Source organism: Pezoporus flaviventris, unplaced genomic scaffold, assembly GCF_033815535.1.
Source record: "Pezoporus flaviventris isolate CSIRO_AGI_PZ_B2104156 unplaced genomic scaffold, CSIRO_AGI_Pfla_v1 ptg000041l, whole genome shotgun sequence".
NCBI lineage: Eukaryota > Metazoa > Chordata > Aves > Psittaciformes > Psittacidae > Pezoporus > Pezoporus flaviventris.
In genome coordinates, this window is record NW_026892589.1 from 4,322,367 (window position 1) to 4,341,248 (window position 18,882).

Genomic DNA, 18,882 nt, shown 5'->3' on the forward strand with positions numbered 1-18,882 from the left:
ATCTGTGTTACTGGGAAGTGCTGAACGTGATGGAAATGCAATAAACGGTTCAATACTCTGATGAATTTTAACTCTTTCCAAGTTCTTATTTTGATTCTTTTCTGTCAAATTCAACTATCAGGTTTCATTTTTAAAACAAGATTATTTCCTTCCTCTAAATCTCATTATAAATGATGACCAAAACTAGCTTATGTCTGCCTAACAGAAGGTCTTACTTCATCGAATAGATTTCAGCAAAGCCTGGGAAGTAACCAGATACGTTTTACATACACATAGAACAGATGACTAGAGGGAACTCTGAGTAAACAATACAAATTAATACAGTTTAATTAATCCACAGGAACTCAGGACATTGCCCTATGTACCCAGCTCAGTTGTAATTGATTCATCTTTTCATCTGTATAGATAGGCACTTTAAAAGTTCCAAAATAAGAGAGTATTCTACCCCCTTTGCCATAGTCTTCCATCACTTACATGCCAAAATTTGTTAGATTAGAATTTAGAAGTTGCACCAGGAATTTCACTTAAGGTCTTGGCCAACCAGTATTTCTATCATCACATTCTATATTGTTTTCAGTAAAAATACTAGCAACAAAGTTTACCGTGACAGTCCCTCATTCTGATACATGCATGTCATCCATGATTTAGTTGCATATTTATGTATTACAATAATCTACAGAGAACCACTCTATGGTTCTCACCATACAGCTCCTGTCTTAAATCTGCAGAAGCATCCAAGTACTTCAGAATAACTTCGAGGTCAACAGGCACTAAACTCCTTTTCAAACTTAGCTGTAACTGCACTATGCAAAGTTAACAAATTCTATTTGATTTACCAGACAAGTAAAAAATACACCACACTCTTCTATACAATTCAGCAGGTATGAAAGTTATTTCATTTCATTGTATATGTTAACTGTGCAATGCACAGGCAAGCAATTCTGTCCTGCAGTCATATAAGCTGAAATCAAGCACCCACAGGTCCATAGCAGCAAGACCAGTGTGGGGTATTAAAGAAAGAGGGGTTCAGCAGTTTTACTGTATGAAACAAAAATGAGAAAAAGGCTCTTCCAATATAAAACTGGTTTGTTTCTTCCGTTTCTGTTATGCAAGTGGTATGAAATTAAAGCAGCTTTTTGGCTCAGGCAAAATATGAGGAAGCTTCAACCTCAGACACACAGTACACAGATTATGGATTGTCAGCTAAAAAGTTGTCAAAAATACAAAGAGGAAATGGAAACCACTAAAATTCAATCAAATTAACCTGTTTTCTTGGCTTGTTTTAAAGATCTCTCTGCTCTGCATTTTGCTTGGGATGCCTTTATCCTTCATTCATATTTCCTTTTTCCCTGTTAATGCACTGTAGCCTCATAACTTTCCTCTCAAGCAATATAAAAATCAGGGGGGAGGCTGACAACCCCCCAGGGCTTGATCCAGGATTCAGCCAAACAAGACAATTCTTTTCTCATTCTCAGTGCAGCATTTCATTCCTCTCTGACTTACTGCAGTTTAGCAAGAACTTCACACCACCGGTCTCCCCGTGGCACTGGGCAACTTGTAATTTAAGGGAGTGCTATCAGCAAAGAAAACTGGAAATAAACTATTAGAGCTATTATTTGTGAACAGCTTCAGCCCCTCTGCTTTCATTGCAAATGTCAGCAATTATTACCTCTACACGTCCTACCTCAAAAGTAGGCATAAATTAGGGAATTATTTTCACTTGGCAACACAGCTGCTGATCCAAGACTTTTGGAATAATTTCCAAGTGGTTTTTGATGCGGCTCTTCCCTCTGCTGCAAATTATTGCTAAAGTGATCACTAAACCATCTTCCAAGAAAACATCCTCCAAGAAAGTTAAAAATGAAACTATAGAACAAGATCTACTCAAAACTACTGGGCTGTAAAGAAACTGCAAGCTGAGAAACACTTGCTGTTTTGTTCCCGTTTCTGCTGGCCTTCCAAAGGCAGCATTCAGCCAGCACCTCCCATCAGGCAATAAACTACAGGGTTGTTTCTCCTGTGGGCCCTCACAGCTCAAGTTGGTAGGATTTCTAGCACAATGTTTCAAAGCAAGCAGGGCTCAGCCTCCCACAGGGAACCACTCAGTAGGGTTATACTAAGGCCAAAGGAATGAGTAAGCTGCTGGCACATTACTACCATGAAAGTTCAGATTCAGCTATGGATCACCACCACTGCAGTAATGCTTCAGGGAAACCCTGCAAGAGAATATTCTTATGAAACAACAGAGGAAATATGAAAGCAAGAATGTATCTTTGGGGTGCTTGCAGATGCAATATACTGAGAAGTTACTTTTTAATCTACTCGGGGAGGAGAGGCACTGAACAGCTCTGGGACTATGAGAATTGTGGGTTGTCACAGAATTGCCAGACTTTGATTGCTCTAAATAAAAAGCTACAATCAGAATCAGTCACTGACCCGAGACAAGTTAATTCAACCAACTCTCAATGCATATTACAGAGAGCGAGCCTGAAATGTGTTGTGTGCTCTAACATGGCTACAGTCATTTGTAAAACGACTAAAGGACAAGTTCCAGTACCAGATCTGGAGTGAGAATAAGAACAGGGGAAACAATAGCAGGAAGTGCACGTAGAAATGTCTTCACTGCCTGTATGGAGTAAGAGTGCCTAAGTCCCATGTCTCTGGTAAGAATATCTCACCTTCCCCAGGTGTTTTATGTGCACCCACTGTGCACCACCACTGTACCATTTGGTGAGAAGGGGCTATCCAAACCCTGGTTCACCCTGCCAGCACTGTGGCTATAGATGGTTAGGAACTCCAAGCACAGCCTTTCTTTTTACTGTTAAATATGTATCCCGATTTCCATAAATGTCAAGCCATAAAGGCAACCATAAGGACACCTTCTGAACTACCTTCTGTTTACACACGTACTTTAGGCACCCAGAGCCTAGAGACAGAAGACACCAGTTTCACCCCATGCTGCTTGGTTTGGTTTAGAAGCAGATACTTGAACAGGTCGATTCTGGGTTAAATCTGGCTTTGCATAAGCTGAGAGACCATGTCTGGGTATGTGACAGGAGAAGATTTACCTGTTACCTGCCTGCAAAGTAACCCAAACATTTAAAGAAGCACTTGGATGAGGATAGGTGACTGTCTTGCAAGAACCCATAGGAAATAACCTGCTTCAAGCTAAGCTCACCTCTTTAAAACCCCAGAACACACACATATACTTGCATGCTCCAGTTTACAAGTTGTAATGGTTTAAAGGATTATACTTGCTCCTTTGGCAGTCGATAATAAAATACATCAAGGACTGAGAAACGTTCAGAAGGGTTTGAAGCTAAAACTCCTGACCCAGTGGAAATGTAGGAAGTAAATGTTCACTCAGACAGCAAGAGAAGCAGGAACTCATTTAAACTATTCTGCATTCTGGATGTGGACTTTCCCCATGATCTGTAAGGCAGTCTTCTGAATATCTTGAGGGTTTGGGTTTTTTTTGGCGTGTTTTGGTTTTGGACAAATGCTGCTTGTATGCATAAAGACAGCGGACAGCATTTCCTCTGTTCCCCTGAAACGTCTTGCATTAGATTAGATCCACCACACACATGGATTTTATCCTAATGACTCACCCACCCAATTCTTTCTGATCCTATTACTGCACTTGAGTTTAAATCACTTGCCATAGCAATACCACAATAACTCTATTTGCTGCTTTTCAAACTGAAAATCAGAAACCAAGCCCACTTTCTGCAACAGGATGGTTAACTAATAAGTGCTATTGTATTTTTGTCTTATGACAGCTCCATTTAAGATGAAACACTCAAATCTAGGTGAGGGCACCACTGCTGTCACTTGAGAATGAGCACCCTGAGCCATAATATTCCCCTTTTTTGCAAGTCACTTTTCTAAGAAAATTAAGAAAATCCACCCACTTTGCCAGAAGTTTTTATTTTACTACTTTAGGAATTTACTAAACAAATATAATTTTGCCATTTACTACCACACCTGGTTTCTTACCACTACTGTACAATTTTCTGTGAAAAACCTGCTTTTGTTCTCACTTGCCCACCAAACAGAACAGGAATTTGTCCAAGCCACCACCGTAACTGCAGGTTCCAGCTCAGACATCAGCTAAGGAAACCACTTACAGGAAATTAAATGTAAAACTAAGGGTCCCTCTCTTGGTCTGTAAGAGTTTGCATCTTGGGGTCCTGAGGATATGTGCAAAGGAAGTGGACTAGAACAGGACATTTGGTCCACTAGTTTGTATCCATCACCATTCTACTACTTCATCCAGTGAGTTAGACTGCTCTGAAGTCTGCAGTCCTTGTTGCATGGGCAATTTTAAATGTAAAACATCACCCAAGATGGTAAAAGAGCATGTGTATATAGGAATAGGATGGCAAATAGCAGGGAGAGATTTTTAAGAGCAAGGAGCTTCGAGAAGGGCAGGCAGTTTAAGCTCAAGCACTCCTGCTGCATTATGTTTTCACAACTGAATTTTCATAAATGCTATGGCTTTCTATGTTCTTTTTACACAACTGCATAAATTCAAATAGCTGCAAATTGAATTAGTCCCTCAACTGACCCCAAACTTGATGAAAAATACCAAATGCATTCTTTTATTTCCTTTTTATTTTCATCATCTCTAGATTTTGTTTTCCTATTTTATTTCCATCAGCAGTGCTGTTACCTAATACTTGTTAAGATAGCTCTTACCAAAAATTGGCTCTTTCATTATATGATCTTATTCGCTTATGATGGCAATTTAAAACCTCTCATCCTAACAGCTGCAGCTTACATCATATGTATGACCATGGCTATCATCTATTTCAGGAATACTCATAGCAGTTCAGAGACTTCACAGTGAGTGTATTGCCTTTTATCATAGACTTGTTAAATGAAGCAATGCTCTTCAAGAAACAGAAAGAAAAACATGCTGCACTTAAGTCTGAGAAAAATAATGCTTTCATGCTGTGATTAATTGTTGTTTTAATACATCAGTACAGACTTCATTCCTTAGGGGCCACTACATTAAAAGAAGCTCTAACACAAAATGCAAGTCTAAAGGGACAAGTGTGCTTTCTCTAAACTATAGTCAGGTCTCCTAAAATGGGGCTAATTTCATTTCTGAAGATTCAACTTTATCCTGCAGCAGTTCTCAGACACTTTACTGGAATACAACGCTGGTGGTGTTTCCCACTTCTGTATTAAGCTGTTACTCACACTCAAGTAAACAGCACTGGGACTTGGGAATCTTGTTTTACAAGGCTTGCTTGCGATCATAAGGACACGCTGAATCAACCAACACTGAAATATTACATCAATGACACTGCATCCCTGTCTCTCAAAAATCCTTTCAAACCCTCCAAAATCCAATTTTACAAAGCTGTCCTCAAGGACCAACTCCTAAGTTATCTTTTACGTGCTTGGAACTTGACACACAATTTTGTCTTGCAGAAATCTCAATGAGGTATTTATTCCTTTTCCATTTCCTTTTCAGAAGCAAGGAATAGTTCATTTGCCATCAGCCTGACAAAGACACAATGAAACAAAAGGCATGGACTGTATTCAGTCACTTGCCATGTTTTTATTAGAAAATGAAAAATTCTGGAGAACCTTAGAGAAAAATCTTACCTGAAACTGCCGTAGACTATGAGAAGAATGGAAATCAGGAAGGTAGACACTTGACTGGAATCCACAAGGGAATATGCCCTGGAATTAGGAAAAAGAAGGCGTCACAAGTGTCCATTTCTCCAGTACCATTTACAATTCTTTTTCTTACTATAATACAAATAGAGGATCGATGACAAATCTTTATGGCAGCTCTCTCCAAGGTTCCCATAGCATCTAGGAACGTAAAACCTTTTGCTTGTAAATTAACGTTTTATATTCAAGACCACAGCTTGCAAAATCTGTGCAACAACCCAAGAACAATTTAAAAGCCTTGTGGTGATTTATTCTGAACCCACCACGCCAGATTTTTTCTTCTCAAACAAGTTAAAATTTCTTCAATTGCAGCTAAGGCAACCTGGCAAGTAAATGACACTAACCTGGTTTCTGTAAGACTTCTTATGTCTTAACTGGTACAGTTAAGCTGCAATGTGGCAGTCAAGGTTCACTTGGCTCACAAAAAAAAACCCAACCAAACCAGCAAAAACCCCAAAACCTCACCACACCTTGCAATATGCATTTATGGAACCAAACACAATGACTTCCCCATTACATCTTGCAGACCACTTGATACAGGATTCTCAACAGAAATTTCAGCAGGAGCCTAAAAGCCAGATTTAGATCAATGTCCTGATACAACATACCTATGTGCTCAAAGCACAGAAATACAAATATTCATATTTGCTGATTTTTCCCCTAACCTTGACAGACCAAACCCTACTCTGTAGCTGACACTGAAACTTTTGGCCCACACACAAGAACAGAAGGCAACATCAACAGGTCCCCATCTGACAGCCAGCTGGGGAGAGTGGGGCTGATACCCTAGAGGACAGAAAATACTGTAAGGGGGACCTTGAGCAATGGACCAACGTGACGACAAGAGCTCGCAACCCAAGAGAAATGATCCCTCTGCTTGGCCCTTGTGAAGATGTGTTTCAAGTGCTGCCCGCAGTTTTGGGGGGCCCAACAGAGAAAACCACTGGCACACTGGAGTAAGCCAAGCAGGGGGCCACCATGCTGGCAGGGATATGACAGACATGGAGAGGCTTTGGGGGTCACACTGCAACTCCCAACAGTTCTTCCACAACTTGCACTAAAGTAACGGAAAGGGAAGAGAATAATGCCCAATGGTAACTGTATGAGTCTTATCCTGCAAAAACGAGAACTAGGTTTTTCTGAAAACCAAACAAAAAGCCTCATTTCAGCAAGACTATGGATCTGGAACAGAGATAACTGAATTACATGATCGCTCCACATTAAATATCACTATGCAAATAAAAACTAAAGATACAAGACAGTTACAGAATCACTCATCCCACTCCCAATTCAAAAGCAATTTAGAGAAAACTACCAAACCACAAGACACACACTTTAAACTATTGTTAATATACAAACACAATTGTGAACCTTCTACTACACAAATTCAATATTAAAGATCCCTGAAAACCAGACTGCCTCTTTTAGATGAAATTACAGACTTGTGGAACAAGCTTTTTAAGAAATGAGAAACTACTCTTGGTTAATCACATAAATAACTTCAACATAACCCCACGCTGAAAGTAAAATACAGATGTCTTATTTGCTCAAGAAGTTGGCCAACACACAAAGATGATCTTAAGTTTTGGGGTTCAGCCATGTTTGACCTTTAGCATCCAGACTGGGGAACAGAGATCTTAAAAGCATCCATGAAGATCAATATACTGAATTGCAAATACATGCAACATGTAACTATATCAGTGTATATAAATGCTGATTATAGACAGTATAGTTCATAGCATGTTATTTTTAGCCAATGATTACAGCTAGGCACACACCTAAAAACAGCTTAAGGATGAGCATCCTAGTTTTATGTCATGTTACTAGCTTCAGAGAGAAGCCTTCCTTCCCCAACCCTGAGCAAAGGGAAAGTTTGTATGCTGTGTGGATTTGAGAATCAAGAGTGCAATTCCTCTATTACAAGAACAGTCAGGAACTCCAAATTTATAAGAAAAGCAAAATGATTAAATGGAATTTCAACCGGGATCAGACACATGTAGGGTTATGCACTCAACTTCATTAACTGATGTTCATAAAATTCTGTCTTCATAAATTGGCAAATGCTTTTGAGATGAACAATGTTTTCTATACAATTCATCATTCAGTGGCGACTTTGAAAGCTATGATAATTAAAATGCCATTTCATCGTAATTACTAAACATTAGTCAAAACAAGGCTGTAAATGTTAGAAAGATTCCTAAAACAGATAAAATAAGGATGATACACAGATCATGGATCAGCCCTCAGCATAAACCAGTAAGACGTCTATTAAAAACTGAGGGCCCTTTGGTACAATGAAAGAAATTGAATACATGTAAACTCATTCTAAACTATGATCTCATATACCATAACCCTACTGACAGACTGCAGTGATGATGAGGACAGCTATCTGCTGATTCTGCGCAAGGGGGAAACATGAATTAAAGTCCTTCCATCCTGCATAAGAACAGTGCAATAGCGCAATTATAAACCCATCACAGACCAGTGATGCTTCCTGACCCCTCCACACAGAGATCTTATAGCAGGGCATCCTAAAAACTCAATGCTGGTATCAGAAAAAAATCATGTTCCTTCATACTCCAGCAAACAGGTCCAGGGAGGCACAGTCACACTTTCCTTCTTCCTGAGGCAGTTGGAAAAAGAGCAACATAAAACAGACACAGCATGACAAGTCTGAGAGTAATTGCACAGCAGGAATCAAGCAAGCAGCTCAGGCAGGTCCAGATTCCAGTCAAAGTTTCCAACACAAGTAGCCCACAAGCAAACCTTAAGAATAATTTCACAGTGCTGAAGGCAATCTCATCGTAATAAACCCCTGCATCTTTTAACATTCTATAAGGTACAGCCCAAAACCTGAAAACAGAACTGCTTCCGAAAATCCTAATCACTGCAAAGTTCATTAAGAACCCTGGACCCCAAACAGACGCTTTCTAATGCATTAATCTAGACTAGAGATAATAAGCAGATGACAGCATCACATGAAAGAATCAAGAAGTAAGGCAGCAAAGGTTTGAATGTTATTCAAAATGCCAGTGATCTGCAAAGCCATTTGTATTTTTAACTGAAATTTAAATGACCTTCTACAAGTTCAACAGAGTCCATTTGCGTGTAACTGGGTTCTCCTACACTTCAAGTGTGCAAGCTCACATACTCCCACGGCCAAACACGGCATCAGGGCTACGTTCTTCTCCAATGGGATCAGCCAGAACCAAAACAAAAACCTACACTAATGCCATTTTTCAGAAGCTGACTTTGTACAGTCACATTTAACCAGCCTTCCACTGCACGGATAAAATGAAACCATCTTCCTCCTACAAGGTACTTGTGTAAAATTAAGCGTTTCATCTCAGAACAAGTAGCGGAAAATGTACAGAAGATACCTGTAACAAACCCATGCATTGTTACCCTCCGACTTAAAAACTGATTGTAGAAGCAATTCTCAGTACTTACTACATGACAACCCATGAAGATAAGATCATTATTCCTCCCTCTCACTCTGAAAGTTAATGCTGGATACAGCCACACTAAAGACTGCTGTCTCGTGAAAGCCTTACTTCAGTGCAGCTCACCTGCGTGCTATGTTGCAAGAACAACTACCCACCAACCCCTCTCTGTACTCTGGTATATACGCAGAACACTGCTCAAAATACAAAAGGCAAGTGGTTTCCCAGGGAAATACCTTTTTAAGGATTCTTATGCTACAACACCTGAAATTCAACATCCTTATAGGGAAGCCTGATTAAATAACTTACTTCCAAACCAACCAGACAGATTATTGCTCAGTCAAGTATCAACTAACTAAAACTAATTATTAGACCCAAGTATTTTACAAAATCAAACACACTGATGGCTCACTTTCCTCTGCAAGCTCCTTTGCTCAGCCAGCTAGTGAGAGGTGACTTCCCAAATGCTCTCTGTACAACTCAAGATCTCACTCTGAACCAGCATCTTTACATGGCTGAGCTCAATTTTAGCTAATTCTCTGCCATCAGGCATCTATTTCTGGCAGCTTCATGGGCAAGTGCTTACAACACAGAGCCTGCTAAGGCACGCCAAGACAGAGACACAGCAAGCACTGTTCTATAACATATTCTGTGTGTCAGCCCTACAGCTATACAGTGAAAGTATTGTCCGGACAACAATCCAAGCAGCGAGCTCTCCAGCCTGGCACAGACTGCTCCATGGACCTTTACCTACAGAACAATTCCAGGGATGCCCAGCCACTGTGACACACCACCACTTCCATGCATCCCAGAGTAACCACGCAAAATACACCACAGCAGTTACAGCTGGCGTTCCAAGCAGCACTCTCCCTTCTTCTGGGAAAAAGAATGAATAACCTCTGTATTCCCAAGGAAACAGAGACCTGCTTCATTCCCAGCTAGAAAAGATGGTACCCAGCTAATAGAAGTTGCAACAACAGTAACAGCAGAGACACTTGCACATTCTTTTTTTCTCTGTATCAGTAGGTGCAGGTCAAGCTCTCCCCCATTACCACAAGTCCAAAGTCACCTGTCTTTGGGAACATTCACCCTACAGGGTCTCTGCTGTCTGCCTGTTTAGGAATTTCTTGTAAAATCCTCTCCCTAGTCCTACTGTTTTCCCATTATGTACTTACTTTTTAATTTCTCTGTTTTCATTATTTCCTTTGCTCTTCCATTGAGGAAGCACTGGTTTTCATATGTCAGCTCTTCCTCACCATCAAGAGAAAAGCAGTTTCTTGCCACGAGTCTCGGCAGACTTTCCAAGCCAGCAGCAGAATTCCTTTAGGCGAAGCATGGTATTTCTTTTTGCCCCCTGCATTAGGCAACTCACTTTGTTCAAGGAAGACTCAGAGAAAGACAAAACAAGGAACCAAACTTGTCTCCTCATGACACTGCATGTGTTACCCCTCTACATAACCTACTTGTCATGGGCCGGTTTGAAATGACCACAACCAATGCTGCCATTACAAAAGCAACTTCTCTCCTTTTGCCAGTCACCACTTCCCTTTCTTCATCCCATGCCAGCACAACTGTTTGCAAAACCACATGGAAAACTACATCAGGGGACCTGTCTCCTTGAATAATAATGAAGAATGACTGGGAAGGATTCTCAAGCGATTCACATTCCTGATACGGCTTGTTTCAGGAGATAAAATCAAAGAGGGAAGGCTTTGCAATAGTGGCATTAGTTTAAGTACCCCAAAACTATCGCCTAAGACACCAGGGAAGTTTTATGTGATTGAAATTACACATATACTCCTTTCTGCTTGCACAACAAGCCTACCAAGCGTTTGATCAAAGAAATCCAGCCCCTCAGTATGTCAGTAGAGAATCTTACTCCCCTGACTTCCAAGTGGAAGAGATACCATTGTGAGGAATTCTGCCAGGAGGGAATGAGGAGCCCGTAAACTGAAGTGCAGCCAACTGCACTAAAGGCCTTGGACACAAATCATTCTCATACGAAAGCTGTTAGAACAGCAGCAAGATACACTTTCCCTGTGTTTACTGTATATATATGAGAATGCAAACAACAGAGCAACAAATCACATGAACTAGTTAGTGCAGTAGATGAACTCCAAAGTTCACATGAAGAGTGTGTCATGTATTTTTCTTTACCAGTGATCATAACATCCAGGTGCTTTCAAAACTGAGGAAAATAAAACTATACAAGGGAGTATCTAGATAGGCTCCAGTAAGGATTGGATTAAAATGGAAGAGCTTTTACTTTACCTAACAGGACCAAATCTACAACTTGCAGACATCTATCACAAGAATTCCCACTGACAGGAATGTAAAGAGATCATTTAATTCACTGAGTTATAATTTGATCTTGCTTTGGGGAAAGACAATCAATCAGTCATGACAGATGTTTACCTCATCTGTTGATTAAAACACCCAGTGGTGAAATTAGTGAAACACTAATTCATTAACTATTAATTGGTGAAAGACTCTTCTTGACATCTAGTGTAAGCCTCTGACTGCAGTTTTAGCCCATACGTTTTCTCTCACACAAAAAGCCCTTCAAAACTCATGGGGAGCTTCTCATACCAGACACAGCTGGGGTACACTGGATCCCTATGTGAATTCACTTGCATATTTCAATTCTGAAAGACGATACTGCTTGAGAAGTGCCCACACAACACTTCAAATACTCTTCAGCCCACATCGAAAGCCAGGACTATTTATTCAATCAATGTGGCAATCTTCACCTACACTTCAAATATCCCTTATATTATCGAGTGTCCACTGCCTCCTCACAAGGTACGTAGCAATAATCCATGGCCACCAAAACATGTATCCCACTTTCCCAATTTCTATTCTCTTCAGAAGAAAACTCCTTGTAGGTAGGTACCAGCATTGGAAGGGTGACAGTGAAGCATCTCCTCTGCCCTATTACTCATCACCCACATTCAGAACTCGCTGAACTCACACATTCAGTTTGAAGGTCCCACCTCAGCAAACAGTCAATTCTTTGAAAGGGAAATGCAAAACAAACCACAACAAAAACCAACCAAAACCCAACAATCAGCTTCTGCTGGAAACCTGGTCTTGCACGTCAGCACCAAGGCTGGTGAAAGCTCCCACCTGCTCCAAGGGTTTCGTGTACTTCAGAAGCTCTTTTGTGTGTTTATTACTTCGGTGATTGCTACAGCAATAGAAAAACAGAAAGTCCAGAAATACTAGGTGGTAAATTCAAGGCAAGCTGAAGAATATTTTGCAACTCACTTCCCCTGCCCCACCCTTGGCTTTTGGAGCTATTAGCTGTAGACAGAAATGAGTATTCACCTTCAACATGCTGCAGTGACCTTACACATCTCTTTTCTTTCAACCATGAAGACTATGCCACTTGTGAGGAAAATGTTTTCTCTGAATTTACTTGTCTCTTACATTTTCCAAATATTCTACTAACTATTCTATTCCTTAAAAGAAGTGAAAAGAGGTGCTAGAGAGTACAATGATCAGGATAACTTATTGCTAAGAGTAATCATATTGTGGTGCTACAGTGCAAGGCATGTGTGAGCTATCACTGCAGCATAATTTATTAAGATGAGCAAATCAAAGTCAAGGACTCCAGAGCATGGCCCTAGGGCACACAGAAGAAAAGCACCACCATGTACACAAAGATCAATTACAGCTAATTGCACAAATATTCATTTTGGTGGGGAGGCAGCCTCACTCGGTAGGTAAAACCAATACTGCTTTTCTCCTTTACTGGATTCCCAGTCAAGGGCATAACTAAAAAGCCTCTTTCAACTGCCTTACATGTGCAAGATATATACATATTTAAGAGCCTCCATTAGGCTTGCTGCCAAACCAAAGTTAACCTGAGTGTAACAGTTAAAGGTATCATTTTAAGTGTGAAGTCATAGTACCCACAGCTGTAAACATATCTCAACACTATTCCATTCTTCAGCGTGATTCATAGGAAAAACAAGCAAATTGCCATGGCTTCACTTACCTTAAAGGAACAGTTTGTTTTCTAAAGTAAGTTTACAACTTCATCTCAATTGTCACATGCAGATAAGGTCTGCTTAATCTAAATAATCTATGGAAACACGGAGTATATCAGAAAAAAAACACAAACCTGAAGCAAGTCTGAAGTGGAAAAACCAAACCAAAGTAATTTGAGATGTCCCACTAAACCCAGATTTTCCTATGCAGATGTGGTTAGGGCTCAGACAGGCATTTCAAAGTAGTAACCCGAGACTAATTCTGCTGTTTATCAGAGGTCTCGGAACACTTTCATACTGTTCGAGATCCTAGGTATTTCTACACATCCAATTTAAAGCCCCCAATTCCCTCTTATACCTTTTCCAGAAAGCTGCTTTCCTAAAACTTTCCCCCAAGCCCAAATTCTAAGCTCCCAACCCAACTGCTAAGAAGAAACACTCCTCTGAGCTCACTCTGAGATGAAACTGAAGTGTATGTCCAGCAAGGCATCAGGACATGCGATCTTGCAAAACACACCCCTGCTATATTTTCTGTTAAAAACATTATCTGAGCCACTCTTTTGGTTCACCCAACTGTTTGCCAACAGAACAAAGAATTACATGTTTCACACTAAGAATTACAGTAACTGGAAGCTTTCCAGATTTCACATTCAACTTGGAGCACTCACTTCCTCTCAGGAACAGGAGCACAACTTCCAGCCCCTGCCTGGAAGCGTAAGGATACCTTACCCATTGTTTCCCACCAATACAGAGCACATCCCTGCACCCCAAAAGCGTTCTCAGATCCCAAGCTCCCCACCACTCTGGCAGAATGGAACTACGCTAAACAGGAGACTTGGGAGCAAAATTTACAATCAGTGGTTAATGGAGAAAAATTACATCTTCAAGTAAATTGCAGTGGACACGTGTATCTGAGCAGTAAGTAGCCAGAACCAAAATAAATACCAAAAAGTATACTGAATGTCTTTGACATTGCTGCAACAAAAAAATACCAGCCTTTTTATTTCACACTATGCATTTGTAAACTGAATGGGAGGCTGGATTTTCACCTCTAACCTAGACACACAAATAAATTTACTTTTATGAGGCTCAGTGTTTTATTGAGGAGGTTGGTTGGTTGACTTGGATTGGGGTTTTTGCTACAAAGCAAACAAACCAAACAAGACCTGGGAACCTCCCCTTCTTTCTTTCTTAGGGAAAGAACAAGATGTCATGAAAAGCAGGGCACGCTTTTACTGCCAAATCTATGCCACCAGCAGCCAAGGAATCCTCTCCAGAAGTAGGGTTTGAAACTGGACCACAAGTATCCACGACTGCAAATGTTTTGTGAAAACGTGAACCAAACATCCCCACAATGATGTCTGCGATAATGGAGCCCCCTGGAATAAAAGTTAGTAGGTATCATTCCAGTGCACTAAACTGAACAAGAATCTATGGAAAAACATTTGATATCAAAACAGAGTTAGCAGTGAATGCTTTACGCAATTCTGTATTTTGAGTCATGTTTATTTTACTTGAGCTGTTGCAGATCAGCTAACTTGCTCCAGAACGCTGGCATCCTACTGCAGGCCAGCCCCAGCAAAGTGCTGAGCCAAGGCACAGCCCTGGTTTTATTTTTTAACACAATTATAACTCTTACCCCTCCTTGACAACTAAATCTAAAGGAATCCAGCTTCATATACGATTTGCCAGTGTTGGTTTGAAAATGAAAAGTCTGAGGCAAGAGAGACCAACAAGCCAGCCCTACCCTGTAAATTTTAGCCACCTTATGTTACCCCACCTCTGACTTCAGTGGCATTAATAGAACCCTGCCAGTAAAGCCTCCTTTTTCAAGCAATTAGCTTGGGTTTTGCTAGTAAAACTCACTTTATTCATGGGCAGGAAGAGAAGAAAGAGGTGGGAAAATTACCCCAGCAAAGCAGCACGCTGCCCTGGCAAATTACCATCTTTGTGCAGCGAGGTTTCATTCAGGCCAGCAGTTGCACAATTGCTAGCTGTGACACAGAGACAAAAGGAGTCAACATGTGGCCAGGGACAAGGTGGGACTAAAACCCTTTCAGAAGCAGCTTACAGTTAGGTCTGATTAAGCACACTGTAATACACACACCTGTAATCCAAGCTTTACTGGAGCTTATGCAAATGAAACAAAACTAACCTTGCTATTTCCTTCTAACTAACCTTCTCTGCAGAAGTTAGCAATGGTTTAATGAAGTTAGTTTTCAAAACAGACCACAGGTACTGTAGCTGCTGTATCTATGATGACATTTTATAACATTTTGTGCTACTTCAGCCTTCCAGATTTGTTTTCATTAGTAAACTATGGTCACAGCATGCAGTAGTATCCTTGAAAACTCTAAACAAGTTATCTGTCCCCACAAGCTCCAGCTTGCACCTGAGCACTATTATAAACCCCAGCTCCCCAGATACCTTTGCCACAGCACAGCATCTTGAGGCCCTGGCCGTTCATTACCTAGACTGTCAAGTAAACCCCATCACCGTTAACACATAAGGGTATTCAGTGAGGTACAAGAAGTAGCTATACTGCATTTGCAAGGGTCAAGCTATAATATGCTAAAAAACATGTTTCATGGGAATGAGAAAAAGAATTAAGACTCATCTGCTGAAGTAAAGCAACTGTCTGTGATTGACTTCATAGATATCAATTCATAGAAGACTCCAGTGTACTGCAAAGGATAGATTCAAGTTTTGCTGTCATCCCACACAAATTACCAAACAAAACTGTGAATATAATGCTTTTGTGGAATAATTAAATCAGCAAGTTTCAGAACAAGATGTAAATATGCAAATATGAAAATATACATAAATATATGTATGAAGCATCTGACAAAACAAGAAGGTTGCAGCTTAGCTGCAAGAATGAACTGATCACACAGGAAGAAGACTTTCTTCATCTGGAAAACTGTTTCCCCCTTCCACAAATAATCAGAGGAAGGCTCGGAGGGAAGGAGAAGAGAGGAGGTCAAATAAAGATCTGCTGCACACAAGCATTTCTCGCCAGAGCCATGAGCATATTTCTTTATGTAAATTTTCAGATTCCAACAGAGCAGTGAACTCTGCAGAGGTCAGCTCAATAATGAGCCTACCTCAAAGCTTTGCTGAAACAGCTCTTCTCGCTAAACTCCCGCTTTCAACTGTATCAATTTTCCAAAAATAGCCCTTTTTACATTAAAAAAAAAAAAAAGGCAAATCAAGGGTGTAGCTGCTGTGATTTCAGTCCGCAGAGTACCGCTATGCAAACTGTCTGCAGCTTTATGCTACTCAGCCTCATCATGACCCAAACAACACCATGCTTTCAGGAAGAACAGTTTGGAACCATCAATGGTTATTCCTGGCACAGAGAAGTTTCCTGCAGTTTTGGCAGCTAAGACCTTTTTGGGTCATAAAGGTATCAACTGATCTCCCAGACATATATGCAACCCAGAGCTCTCAATTGCTTGATGGCACAGTTCTGCTTTAGACATAAGACCGCTTAGTGCAGGTCTCCTTTTATGACATTCGAGTTACAGGCAGAGGATAAAAACGTTACCAAAGTCTTCACCTTCAGCTTCCATCTATGTTTTGATCTCTGGAAGCCTTTTTCTACATAACAGGAAAAGCTCATTAACAATGACTGTAATCACCTAAAACACACGAATGCTCCCCACTTCCAGTTCACAATAAATTACATTTACTGTTTGAAGAACAAGTACAAGTCTCTTCTGCACAAGAATCCCCTGCTCAATAACAAAGCCCTGTCCAAGCTCTATAGGAGATATCTACAACCTAACTGTCACTCTGCCAACCACAGAATGATCAGAACACACTCAGTGTGTGCTCAGCATGGGCATTTTGCTCTTACAGGAGCAGGAAGACCTGTTCTGAGCAGGGTTAGAGGCTGCTGCAATGAAAACACTGACAAGCAATTCATATCATGACTCAACATTGCTACGCAGCTACTACAAGTTATTAATTTCAGTCAACAGCATTTCAGAGGACCTTAAGGCACAACTAAGAGTTGCCCAAGCTGATAAAACATGTGAGGTTGCATAATCTGGGATTAAATATTTGTCCCAGTCTTCACTGCTGCTCCATCTGGACCAGGAAGACAGCAGTGAGCAAATATCTCGTCTCTGTCTCACTATTAAGAGAGTCAATACCTACTTTGCAAGCCCCTGACAAACAATGTACCAATTCTGACGATAGTATGGTCCTATGTCATACATACACAGACACAATTATGTTTTCACTCAAACAAAACAACCCTCAAGACCCAACCATCTCTCCCACATATCCCCAGAGCACCAAAACCAAGGTCATAATATTAGTCATACAGGACTAACCTTACTCTTCACCACTTCAGAACTGTGATACTCAAGCTTTCAGTTTTTCTAGGTTTAGAGAAGTGGGGGATAGTAAGAGCAGTTCTACGCTCGCTCATCTCAAGTAAAAAAGCTTCTTGGGTCTGTAGTAAACTCAGTGGCTTCAGCATCAGATTACTTTGGCAAACACACACAACAAAAGCCAAACACCTAAGCTGAATCAATCTGTTCTCCAAACATATAAATATGTCAAGAGGCACACTGAGTCAAGCAGAAAGCATCACTGTTATTCCTGATAATACAAGAAAAAAGGGCTAGTGGGGGACAAATGAGCTACAAGTGGGTCAAGGAACCACAAACAGTTGAACCCAGAAAAATTAAGGGATGTTTAATTTTTCCGTTGAAGCTGAAACACTGACTGGAAGTAACACTCCTTCTATTCTCCAGTGTAAGTGAAAAACAAGGAGTTTAAAACACTAAAAACCAAACAAACCCTACATGTAGTTAGAATGAAAAGCCTGAAGTAAAATCTCACACTAGGTTGTCTGTGCTATTGTAGACAGCATTTCATGGTTCCAGTACTTGGTCTGTTGAGGAATAATGCACTGCTGTTCACACAACCAGGAGTACAATTCTAAAATAACCAAACAGCAACAGATTTTGCTTTCTGAAAAGCAAAAAAAAAAGGAAAAAAAAACCCACCAACATCATTAGGTTCTACATTACCAGTATGTCAAACAGCAGCTTTTTACTGCTGAATGGATCCCACCTAGAGAGAACGCTGAAAGCCGTATTTGAACACACAACTCCCATGATCAGCTCAGTTACAACAGGGGCAGTGGAGGAGGGAAATTAAACTTAAACCAGGGATTTTGCTCCTGTTTTGATGCAAGTCATTGACTCCCTATTAACCTGAGTTAAAATGTCACTCCCACGAGCAGAGGACACTCTCTGCAAAGTCTCTTAATCAAAGGGAAAGAATGGCTATTTTACTTAGAAAGAAACCAACAGTGAATCAGAGAGCTATGTGTATCTATTACAGGAAGAAAATTTGAGTATAAAGCACCAAAATAACACACTACAAAGAAATACAGACGATCAACACAGCATGTTTCCAAGGTATCTGTGCCAAAGGCTTGGTGACTCAGGCTAGCATAAAGCTAGGAAGCAAAACTTCAGCTTAAATTGTAGCATGGCATTAAATATATATCAACAGACCCTAATGCAATTAACATTTCAGAATGCATATGATTTACTACCAAAGTCAATTAAGGTTTTACATTATGAGCACTATGATCTTCCCATGCTACTAAGCTTACTAATACTAGTATTTTGCATAGAAACATTCTTCCAGAGGTGTTCTCTCCTGTTCTTTTTCATCCTATTTTCTAAGAGCATTCAATAAATACAGCACAGGAAGGAGAGATGATTATTAAGGGG

The 18,882-nt window shown here is 40.4% G+C and overlaps 1 protein-coding gene across 2 annotated transcripts in view; it reads right to left on the minus strand.

Annotated features, from left to right (window-relative positions):
* SPPL3 (signal peptide peptidase like 3) overlaps positions 1-18,882 on the minus strand; it is a 58,835-nt gene that overhangs the window by 18,733 nt on the left and 21,220 nt on the right. For both annotated transcript variants that reach the window (XM_061465864.1, XM_061465865.1), the window contains exon 2: positions 5,617-5,694. In XM_061465864.1, coding sequence (XP_061321848.1) covers positions 5,617-5,694 — 78 coding nt within the window. The remainder of the gene's footprint in view (positions 1-5,616; positions 5,695-18,882) is intronic.